This window comes from Fistularia commersonii, chromosome 2 (genome assembly GCF_037954325.1).
Source record: "Fistularia commersonii isolate RoL2024-O1a breed Wild chromosome 2, RoL_Fcom_v1.0, whole genome shotgun sequence".
NCBI lineage: Eukaryota > Metazoa > Chordata > Actinopteri > Syngnathiformes > Fistulariidae > Fistularia > Fistularia commersonii.
The window spans coordinates 1,618,518-1,630,887 of NC_141285.1; the positions used below are offsets into that span (position 1 = coordinate 1,618,518).

General features: G+C 42.8%; 1 protein-coding gene across 1 annotated transcript in view; it reads right to left on the reverse strand.

The window, feature by feature from the left end:
* The window catches only part of birc6 (baculoviral IAP repeat containing 6), a 135,256-nt gene that overhangs the window by 15,654 nt on the left and 107,232 nt on the right, over nucleotides 1-12,370 (reverse strand). Inside the window, exons 69-71 of the mRNA XM_086164050.1 lie at nucleotides 7,931-8,092; nucleotides 3,493-3,570; nucleotides 1,302-1,490 (exon numbers count right to left, since the gene is read on the reverse strand). Of these exons, the coding sequence (XP_086020176.1) occupies nucleotides 1,302-1,490; nucleotides 3,493-3,570; nucleotides 7,931-8,092 (429 nt within the window). The remainder of the gene's footprint in view (nucleotides 1-1,301; nucleotides 1,491-3,492; nucleotides 3,571-7,930; nucleotides 8,093-12,370) is intronic.

Genomic DNA, 12,370 nt, shown 5'->3' on the forward strand with positions numbered 1-12,370 from the left:
GTCTTTTCTCCGATCGTGCAATTTTTTATCTTTTTCTTCTTCGGAGGCATCGTTTCACCGGACAAAAGATCGTCGGCAACCCGCGTGCGGCTAGCAGACCCTCCGATGCCACGCCCGGTGACTATTTCATACAAATGGATTCAATTTTAGTTTGTTCATTTGTAAATTTTAATTTTAAATTTGAAGATCATGGTGATTTTTGGTTTGTTGCCGGTGGTTAATTTTAGTTCAGCTTTTTTTTTTTCCCCATAAATACAAGAAGGACTCAAACAGGCATTGAGTATTTTTCTTAAAAGTAACCTTTAAACCGTACGTCTTTTTTTCCCCACAGTTCAAAATGTTTTGTTGCGAACTGCCATTTTGTTTTCTCTGCATTGATTTAAATGCAACACATATTTTGTTTATGATAAGAATAATAATAAGAACAACTTTATTTATCCCGAAGGAAATGGTTGTGTCAGAGTTTCAAGTAAAACATAAGAATAATAAATAATAGTAGGAAATTGTATAAACAGTAAAAAAAAAAAAAAGGGGGAAATAAGAAATTCAAATAAAACTATAAAGTGTCAAAGTCAAGGCTATAAAGTGTTTTAAGTACAAAGATTTGAAGATTCCCTGCAGCTGAAGGAAGAGGAATTAAAACGTCTGATAGCCTACATTGGATAAAGGCAAAGAAATAAACCAAAAAAAAAACGCTATATGCTATATTATATAATGTGTTGATTCCTTTTAAATTTCAATTTTTGTGTGGCTCCAAGTGTTTTCTTTACTATGGATTTTTTTCCCTGAGTGGAATGTTGCATTTTCAGGGTGTATTCGCGACTCGACCGGCTTAAATTGGTTTAGTGTTGGTCCGGCATGCGAGTGAAAAGGACGCGGAGCCTAAATAAACTGCTTAAAACAAACTAAAGGGAACACTTGAACAACACAAGTCACTCCAAGTCAATCCCACTTGTGTGAAATCAAACTGTCCACTCATTGATTTGGACTTGTTTTAAGGACATTATATCAACGTCGGATCAGCCTGGAGTGTGTTTTCTAGTGTGACTCCAAATCCAGACCTGCACGGGTTCACACGTTTGATTTCCACTGATGGTTTTGTGAGCAGAACATTCAACAATGTCAAGAACAACAAGAATATGTCATTCATTTACATCTAGGATGTGCTATTTTAGCGTTCCCTTTAGTTTTTTGGAGCAGTTTATACCCGCCTGTCAAGAGTTTGAATGAACATCAACTACCTGCATAGTACAAGTAAAACAAAAACCCTGCTTTTATCTCCTTCATATCATGGGTCCTACCTCCTTGAAGCACGGCGACGGGTTGCGCATCTGCTCCAACATGGCCCACTTGACGGTGGCCTGCCGAATGTTGCCGTCGTACTCCCGGGAGCTCTGGGTGCCGCTGGGGGTCCCTCGGGAGCGTTCGTAGCCCGGCTCGTTGAAGTAGGGCTCGGCAACCAGGATGAGGGACTGTACCGACACCAGCACCTGCACACGGCGACACATTCGACGGCTCGTGAGGACTTCGGGAGGAGGGGTGAGTTCCCGTTCGGGATCCCTTCCTTCCGCGCGGCGCGGGACCGTATTTTGCATCGATGCGACAAGATATGTGACGTGATAGCGTTGCATTTCCGACGGTTCGACGCCGTTTGGACCTGCTCCGGCGAAGAGACCGAAACCCACCGAGGGTCGATCACGTCGGACCGATCGCCACTTTTGGACGATCTTCCGTCAACATCCTTCCGAGGAGGCCGGCGAGTTTCCTTGACGTCTTCCCGGTGTCCTTGGCAGCCGCGGATTCTGGCGGCGCTCGACTCGCAGTCTGACAAAAGCGAGCGATATTTTGGCCCCATAAAGATATATCCTTCAATATATCTTTATTAATAGCTCAATTAATGCTTTGGCTTGTCTCAAGGAGACTGAGGATGTCCTGCTGCGTCACTACATTACCAACAATGACAAGGGGGGAGGCTGGAGGCTGGAGGCTGGAGGCTGGAGGCTGGAGGCCTGCCTGCTGGCCGCACTGGAGCCGGATGATGTGCTTGGAAACACTCCACCCGGTGATGACCTTCAACTGATGCCATCTGTCTGTCTCAAAGTTGCCAGAACTCGGGAGATGATGTTTTCTCCCCCCCTTGGGTTAATACCGGCCCACTCCCCCTGTCTCCGGCTCACCCGCCTCCTTATTTTCCATTATTGACCCGCAGGAATGCTAACTGGAATGATAATCAATGGAGACGTCTTTATGCACTCGCTAACCCTGCAAATGAGGGAATTATAAAAGAAGACGAGGGGGTTCATTTCCAGGGGCTCGCTGGCGACGGATCAATAAATATATATATATATATATATATATATATATGTATATGGAAGATAAATGTGAGTGCGTACGCGGCCAACAACCACATAATGGTCTACATGTCACGTTAATAAGCGCCTGTTCATCCCCCCAAAAAACTCATTCCATAGGATCGCTTGATTCCACGTAAATAATTTGACATGCTGTAAATTCGGCTACTTTCTTCTGCACGCGTTGACAAATGCGGCTTTTTTTTTTTTTTTTTTTTAACATTTTTATAGGTAGTTTCCTCCCGCCAACACCGTCACAGTGGGCTAATGAAAGTGTTTCTGCAAATTCTTAATTCTTCACATCGGCCCTTTTGCGCTTTTTTGCGCGCGTCGACGAAAAGTCGCGTAAAATTGCGTCTTTCCAGTTGGAAACGATCGGTCTGGCTGTCCGAGAAGGAAACAAAGCTGCCGTACGTAAGTTCGGCATCAGTTCTCGGGAAAGAAAGCATTTGCTTTTTACCTGTAGTTGTTGATGTCACGTCATTTATTGAATTACAACTTTTCCCTGTAACATCTTGCTGCCTTAATATCTCATGTTTCAACAGGGAAAAGTGCGTCTTTTGATGTAAAATTTCTTTTTTCTTTTAAAAATGAGATGGTGCGGTCTATGTAAAGGTGCAGAATTTACGGTACATCTACCTGCTTTGTTGTAAAGGGATCCAACATCAGCCACTGTCTTTAAAAATATCAGGTGACAGTAAAAGTAACTTTCGGTGACCTACTACAACTTTTCAAGTTTTTTTCTTCCAATTTTTCTCTTCTGTGTTGGGGAAATGTTTACCAAGGGTAAGTCTTTATCTTTATCATTGAAAGAATAGAAAAAAAAAATGTAAATTGGGAAAAAAACGTGTCCGTCATTATTTGAAAACTCATCCGTTTTAATCTGACGGGACAAATCATTTCGATCATTGTGTCTTTTGCCGCCTCCCAAATAAAGATTTCATCTGACGGGGTTTTTTAAATCGGGTGTAACTGAATTTCCCGGTTAAAGTTCACGTTTACGCGGAGCTGAAGGCCAAACTTCGAGGACTTTCCGATCAGACGGTTGTGTTTCGATCAATCCGCCGAGCAGCGACCGAAGCGAAAAGCTAACTTTTGAAAAGGATCCTTCACGTCCGGCGTCGTCCATGAATACACTCACCTGTAAAAAGCTTGAGGTCTGTGGGTTCCATTTCTCCTCTGGTCTCCCGTGCCACGTGTTCAGAATACTTAAACACACCTGGGAAACACAAACACACACCATCAATTATTAAAAAACCAGAAAAGTTCATTCCTGCAGGGAGCCGACGGTCACACATTTAGGTCAACCTACTGTTTTTTCCCCATTCGGACGAGGACGTTTTCCGAAATAAAAACCCCGCCGTGTTGCCATCGTGAAGCAAAGGGGGGATTATCAACCCCCTTTTATAAAATAATATAACTTGGCAAAACAACACACCCGTCAAGTGTAGGGCGTGTTTGTCCAGACTCGTACCACACACTCGACTCGGTGCGGACTTTAAGGAGATTACAGAGAGGTTTTATGTCCTCCTTTTGGTCAAAATGCTGCTCATTATTCCCCGGAGCCATTCCTGACGCCATTGAAACGCAGCCAGAAAAATGTTTTTACTCAATATTACGATGTGACACCGTAGTTGACCTTGTGGATTTGAGGACTAAAATACGCCGGGCGCGTCACCGGGCGCTGTTTCATTTTTTTTTTTTTTTGGTTAGTTTTTAGAATTTTTCATAAAAGTTGGAAATGCCAACAGACCAAACTGCACTTGGTCCTATTTTTACAGATTTAATCATAATTAATAATAATAAGTAATATCAGATTCAAACGAGATGATGACAAATAACGTTCGACTTAAAGAATAATCCATTTTTTTTTTCCTTGAGCAACTCTTTTGTGCTGGTGTTTTTTTTTTTTTTTTTCTCGCAAGAAGTTTTAGTTAATTATCGCAGCGTAAATACGAGCGTCATCTGGCTTCTGTCAGGAAACACCAGGTTCCAGTTTGTCGAAGTCCAAATCTGCTCGGATGAAAACTTCCTCCACATCTTCATCTGAGATGCTCCCTTTCCTTCTCCGGCCGTTTTCCTTCCCATTATCCCGCCGTTTGAAACCCCTCCAGTATTTATACTCATTAAAACATTGACAATGATCCTCCCTCCTCCTTCGGCGGAAGACAATTTCGCTGAATTTGTGATGTTTTTACCAACATTGACAGGATCGTCGCTAATTACATCCCACGTCTTCTGAGGAATTTGCCTCTTTTTGTTGTTTGACGATTTGAAAACTTTCCAAAGTTTTTTGCCGCTTCTTTAATCGATCCGCTTCAGAGTATTTTTTTGTCCCCCCCCCCCCCCCCCCCCCCCCCACCAGCCTGATGGCGGCGTTCTCAGTCGCATCAGTCTTGGAAAACGGCTGCCGGATTTAAATTCACAGTTTAATCAGCGTAATTTGGATTGGAAAAAAAAACAAAAAAAAAAACATCAAATTGAAGAATCAAGAGTGATCGTGTACTTCAACTACATCTTGAGGTTTCTCTTCGAATACACACACGCACACACACACACACATACATACATACATAAATACATACGTATATTAATACACATGCACACATAATACATTTACAGATAAACATACATATACATGCATAGCAACGCATAGGTTTGTGTGTGTGTGTGTATGTATATACACACACACATATATATATATACAAACACACACAAACATATACAGTATACATGTACACACACACACACACACACATATATAGTATACATGTATATACAACACACACAGATATGCTCACATCTATAAACAACCCACACACACAGATATATTCACACATGCACACACACACATATAGATCCACACTTCCGTATGGATGGATGGATGGATGGATGGATGGATGGATGGATGGATGGATGGATGGATGGATGGATGGATGGATGGATGGATGGATGGATGGATGGATGGATGGATGGATGGATGGATGGATAGATAGATAGATAGATAGATAGATAGATAGATAGATAGATAGATAGATAGATAGATAGATAGATAGATAGATAGATAGATAGATAGATAGATAGATAGATAGATAGATAGATAGATATAGATAATCAGAATACATAAATAGATAGATAGATAGATAGATAGATAGATAGATAGATAGATAGATAGATAGATAGATAGATAGATAGATAGATAAACACACACATCTATCTATCTATCTATCTATCTATCTATCTATCTATCTAATACACACAGATATACACACATCTCTATACAAACAACCACAGCCACACACAGACACGCACACACACACACAGACAGACACACACAGACACACACTTTAGTGTGTTGAGACAAAGGCTTCCACTGGAGTGTGAGCGGCGTCTCGCTGCCTCCGAGCCTCCGAGCCTCCGACGGCAGAAGCAGGTATTTCTAATAGCAGCTGTCTAGACCCATTATGGAAATACACGCCGACTGTCAGCGGACGCCTAATGAGCCGCAGCAGACGGCGAGCCGCCGCGTCTTCTCGCCGGTAAGGAGCCCGCCGCCCGACGGCGGAGGACGGACGGCTCGCGGCGGCGACCAGGAGGAGAAAACCACACCCGTGACCCCGTGGAGGGAAGGTCGGGCAACGGGGCGGATTATTTTGCAAAGCTCGGCCGGCCTGACTCTCGTTCACTTACTTCCGGGACGATATCCTCACCTTTCGGAATTTCGCCTCACTTTTATCAACTCCTGTAGTTGAGGAACTAGGTTTTTTCTTTCCCCCCCCGTTCTCGTCGCCGCTTCAGGAACAACAAGGTTGTCGTTCTTGGCCGAGCCGTCGCTTTTTTGATTGTAATATTCACGACGATGACCGACGCCACACGTGTCCAAGTCAAGGCCGGCGAGATATTTTCTGTGGCCGGCGAGAACCTCTTCAAATAAGTAAAAGTGTGCATTGACCGTAAACTACTTTTCCCACAATTCATGCCAATCATTATATAATAGCATGTACTTTGATATAACAAGTGGAATTGAGAAATATAAATGATCCCTAAATGTCCAGGAAGAGTTAAGTTAATGTCATAACTAGTGTTAAATGATATTCTTCTTTATTTACCTGGATAGTTTGATCATTAATTGATGGAACACAGTGATCCCTCGCTAGAACCCGGTTTACTTTTCACGGTTTCGCTACTTCCTGGATTTGCATGGTGCATTGTGTTCTGCATTCTGATTGGCTGAAAAGTCACTCCGCTTCTTCTCTACCTGTGCGTCAATAACGTCGCAGTTTAATATGTACAAGTACGTAAAACAGCTTGACAAATTTACATGACGTACGTGCAAATTCTCTTGCAATTTCCAGTTTCTCTAAAACCCATAATGTTGACAAAACGCTCTGGAGCCACAAAGATGCTATCTATGGCAGATAAAGTTAAACTTCTGGACATGCTAAGGGAAGCTAAAAGCTATGCGGCTGTAGGTCGGCATTACGGAATGAATGAATCTTCCGTTCGTTCCGTAAAGAAGGAAGAAAAAAACATAAGGACGACAGCAGCAAGAAGTTTTAATAAGGATGCAAAAAGGGTTGCAACTGTCCGCAATTTTTTTCATTATCATTTTCAATTTTATCCTGTTTAATCCAATGACTCGGGTCGCGGTGGGCGGAGCTAATCTCTGCCATTTGAAGCCTTCTGTTCACATTGATGATTAAAATTATTATTTGACAGTACAGAAGTTATTTGTTGAAAAAAAACGTTTCTAAAGTACAGTAGTTTTATTTGTGAAACAAACGATTGAGCCTGTAAAATGGTTTGTTCTTTCTTTTCAATGTATAATATAGAGTATCTAATTGTATAATAATTGTAAAAAAAAAAGGTTTCTACTTCACAGATTTTGCCGATCACGGGTTCTTTTTGGAACGTAACCCCCGCAAAAAACAAGGGTTTACTGTACCGTGAGTTTCTTCACCTGACAATATAAAAGGATTCGTGTAAACCTGTAAAAGCCGCATCCAAAAACACCGGCGAGCTTTGCAACAACTCTGGTTCGCTTAAGACCGACTCCATTTTCCAAAGGAGCAGAGCAACAAGGCGACGTGTCGACCCCCGACTCACTTCCTCCCAGAAAGTGTGTGAATCCACCTGGACGCTGCCTCCCAGAGAGAGACCTGCTCTTTGGCCCCAGAATGGAAACCAAGCTGGGGCTCCCATTAGTGAGCGGCTGCTTACTTTGCTTTTTTTTAAGCAAACCTGCTTTTTTAAGCAAGAATCCGGATCACCGTGTCTACTCGTTATGTCCACGGTCACGAAAAGAAGATGTTTTTTACATTTACATTTCAATTTTTGGCAATGACGGCTAAAGTTGTGAACCGGACACTTACGCTATCGATTGTTGCTACGTACAAGTAAAGTTGGACATTATTTACGAAATTTGGCAACGTCGAAACCGCGTGTTGCTCCTCGATACGTGAAAGTCGGGCAAAAACATCCCCGTTTTGGACGTTGAGCGCCTCTCGCTCCCGATATTCGCTGCTATCCAAGCGTTTCCCGCGGGCTCGGCGGCCCCGACCGACGGACGAGGGACTCACTTTGCCGTCGTTGTAGAGGTTCGGGTTAAAGCGGACGCTGTGTCCGCCGGTGGTCTCCAGGTTGACCAGCGGAGGTGAGTTTGGGTAGTCTTGGGGGAAATACACGTCGAACTCGAAGCAGCCGTTGGCGTACGGCGTGTCGGCCGGGCCCGTGATGAGAACCTGAGAAAAAGCGCAGGTGGGGTAAATAAAAACAGAGGAGCTATTAAGGGAAAGTCAATTAAATACATGAAAAAAGACACACACCGGGGTTTGGCTGACAATAATGTCATTAAAAAAAAAAAAAAGTTAAATGGTGAAATTACAGAGGGATGTTTGCTGTCAAATAGCCCGACTGTGCCATTTGTCAAATAAAGAAAACGTCATGGAGATAAACTGGATTGAAGTAAAATAAATATGAATATAAATATAAATAGAGACAGAAGCGAGCGAGGCGTCCCCGAATAAATAGACGCCGACAATTACCGCCCGCGTATTAAAACGGCAAGATCGCTGCAAAAGCAAAACTCAAGATGTTGCAGTTTCCAGAAAAGGACAGTGTTTAATTTATAAACCGAGGAGGAAAATAAACAGAGGAGCAAACAAAACGGACATGTATAATGCGGATGCGAGTTTCCGACCCCCGTCACCTCCGGCTCGCCGACTTTATTACCAACCAGATTATATATTTTTTTTTTTAATTCCGATTTGACGCGAGACGGAGTTTCTGACGATCCCGATCGTGCCGATCGCGAATCCGGCGAGACGGACGCACAAAAAGCCGGCGGTATAATCGATGAGCGCTGCTCTCTTGCCAGCAGGAGGACCTGCTGCCGAGCATTAGGGTGTTAGTCAGTGACGGACACGTTAACTGCTTGTGACTGCGGCAGAACTCGCCGTTTCCCCCCGAGGAGCACAAGTGAAGCATACGGGCGGATCGCATCTTTTATTTTTTATTTTCCTTTTCTTTTCGGCTCGGCCACGTGAGAGCTTCCGGCCGGCGCCGCCGCACACGAGTACCTTCCACATCTTCTACAGATTTCAGTTGTTTTTTTTTTCCTGACTTTGGATATTTCTTATTGTATTTTTGCATCTAATTGATCCATTCTTTTTTTCGATGTACCTCGCCGCTATGATTATTTCATTTCCCCGTGGGGTTGGATCCATCCGTCCACATCTTTTGGTGATTTGTGGGTGATATCTTGTTGATTTCAGCCAAACGAAAACATCATGCGCACCAACCAGTGCAACACAGGAAGCTGTCAAATTCATTCCGCTTTTTCATGTCCACGATAAGATAAGATAAGATAAGAACAACTTTATTTATCCCGAAGGAAATTGTTGTGCCAGAGTTTCAAGCAAAAACATAACAATAATAGATAATAGTAGGAAGGAGGGACAATAGGAAATACAATAAGATATAAGGTGTCAAGGTTAAGGCTATCGAGTGTTTTAAGGTCTTAACAAGTGCAAACATTTGAATATTCCCTTCCCTAACGGCTGTGGATTTACCTTTTTATTCTCGGTAATGAATAATGTAACTATCGGGGGAAGCGGGACGGTTCACGAGACCCTCCTGCGGCGCGTCCACCTTTTGCAAGGGAGAACTCGGATTTGCAAACAACAAAAGCGCAAGGCGGAGGACAAACCACGACTCGGGATTGGAGACATTTGAAATCGGAGCAGCGTCGAAGGGAGTCGCAAAGGCACTGGCAAGAACTTCCTCGGGTAAAAACTGGACGATTTAAGAAACGGTGGCGTGGAACTAAGTGAGGAATGAATGATAAATAAAGGCTACGACAGAGAACGGCAGGGTTCATCCCGGATCCAGGTGCAAAACTCTGAATTTGGGGAGTATTGACGGTCTTCTTCTTTGGGATTTGTCGAGGGGAAGACGGGACATCGTGGAGAATGGTGCTAGACGGCCAGAAGGGCCCGCTGAACCCGTCTGCCATAATTTCTGGGACAAAGAGTGAAATGTGTTCTCGCTCATCGTTCAACAAACAGCTCTTTTCAGAAGCGCCGCGAGAAAGCCGACGAAAAACGCCCGGATGACAGGGCAAAAAAAAACAAACAAAAAAAAAAACATGTCTCCGGGGCCGGCAGCGTCGCTCGTGCATGAAGCGTATTTTGACACGAGCGTTCAGACAATGATTTAATCGCTTTTCGCACCGAAGTCGGCTAAATCCGGTTTAGGAAACCAACTGAACCAAAGGCGACTGAGGCAAAGGTTAGAGGTGAAGATGGTCCGACACTCCCGTTCCTTCCCCGTGAAAACATCCATTTTGTTTTGGTTCCAGAGCTCAGCGGGTTCCCAAACTGGAAATTGGGTTACAGGATGCGATTTTACTGTACGTGTTTCGTCCGTCTTGTTAAGATGGGTGAAGTTAAACATGTTATAAGTGAATCTGACAGCGGTGGGACCCTTTACATCATGGCTGAGTACATTTCAATGAGCCACTGGAATGGGTTTTTACTGGAGGGGAAAAGCAGATCTGGGAGTGTAGAATGACTTTCCCCCCCAAAAAAAGAAAAAAAAAATCAGGTTAGGAAAAAAAAAAAAAAAAGTTAATATTGGCCAAATGATTTTTAAAATAACATACCTGAAAAAGGGGCAAGAAATTACATTTTGATTGATTGTCTGATAATAAATGCAATTTTTTTTCCATCGATATTAATGACTTCAGTTGATTTGCTAATCCTTCTCCCATTGTGCATTTTTTTTTCAAAATCAAGATGAAATGTCACACATGAATTGTTTAATATTGAGATGAATGTTGCCTGACAAGTCACGGGAATATATTTAAAAGTAATTACGGGAAAGGCGAGGAATTTACCATGAAATAAATGGAAATTGAACGGAAAAGAAATGACCTAAATAAAAAAAAAAAAATTGCCAAAAATAAAATCAATTTATTTAGAAAAAAAAAAAATTTACCCTGTGTGGGAGTGGGAAATAGTAAAAAAAATAAATGAAATAAAAACCCCTTTTGCTACGACTGTAATGGAAATATCAAATGTTGCACGATTGTTTGTGTCATTTGCCAGCGATGAACTGAAAAGCGTGAAATCCCCAGCAACGTCTGAGCAAACCGTTTCACAAACAGAACCTTTTCTGCATTAAAGTGCAGGACGGACTTGCGGAACGTGAAAACGCCTTCATAAAACCCAAATAACGGCTCAAATGAATCATGAATGAAATAGTTTGGAAAGACACACGGCAAAGAAGATAACATATTATGGACTTTGGCTCGGGGAGAGTGAGTCTGTCATAAATCCAGTGCTTCTCTAGAAGCTCGCTGACGGTGATGCGGAGCGACACCTTCCTGCCTTCTCCTATTTCCGATCTGACTTCTGCGTTTGTATCTTACCGCCTCGGTTCGGCGCTCCGAGGAAACGGAGGGGAGCGCCGATTTTGACGTTTAGCTAAGGAGGCGAATCAACTCGTGGGGTCAGAACCATACATTAAGGCGAGGTCCGTAAGCCTCGACCGTCCAAACGGACGCGGGAAAAACGAGCAAACAAGTTTCTACCTGCTCAAAGCAGTTTGTTAAAATCCCAAACCACCATCAAATTGTATTATGCTTTTGACATTGTATATGTCTTATTTCACGTAATGGCTGCCCAGGCCAGGGAGCCGAGTGGAGAATTTCCCTGCACCATCGATCAAACAAAAACATGGAACGAGGCCAGCAGGTTTTTCGCTCCACTCAAGTTCACATTTTAGATGACATGTAGTTCTTCGTATCACCTACCAAGTTTATATTTTTGTATAACATGAAGTCTTTTGTTCTACATACTACGTTTATACACTGCTCAAAAAAATAGAGGGAACACTTAAAAAACACATCCTAGATCTAAATGAATGAAATATTCTTATGAAATACTTTGCTCTTTACACAGTTGAATGTGCTGACAACAAAATCACACCAAAATGATCAATGGAAATCAATTGTATCAACCCATGGAGGTCTGGATTAGGAATCACACTCAAAATGAAAGTGTAAAAACAAACTCCAGGCTGATCCAACTTTGATGTAATGTCCTTAAAACAAGTCCAAATGAATGTGTGTTGCTTCCTGAGTGGACACTATGATTTCACACAAGTGGGATTGACTTGGAGTTACATTGTGTTGTTCAAGTGTTCCCTTTATTTTTTTTGAGCAGTATATTTTGTGTGACGTGAGGATTCTCACATCAAGAGAGGGACTTGAAAAATTCCTACCTTACATTAGAATCCCTGTGTTACCAAGTGTACTTGCAAAAACTGTTAAAATTCGCGCGGGATTCAGGCGCGGGAACGCATCACGTGATGGCAAAAGTGCACCCAACTTTGTATTTTTCCACCAACACCCCCAATGTACTAGCGATGACGAATCCCAGAAGGCCTGGAGGCCCAGTTCATGACACGGCCTGGTACCTAGTTGACCTCTTCCAAAGGGTGTGAAAAACAACTCCATA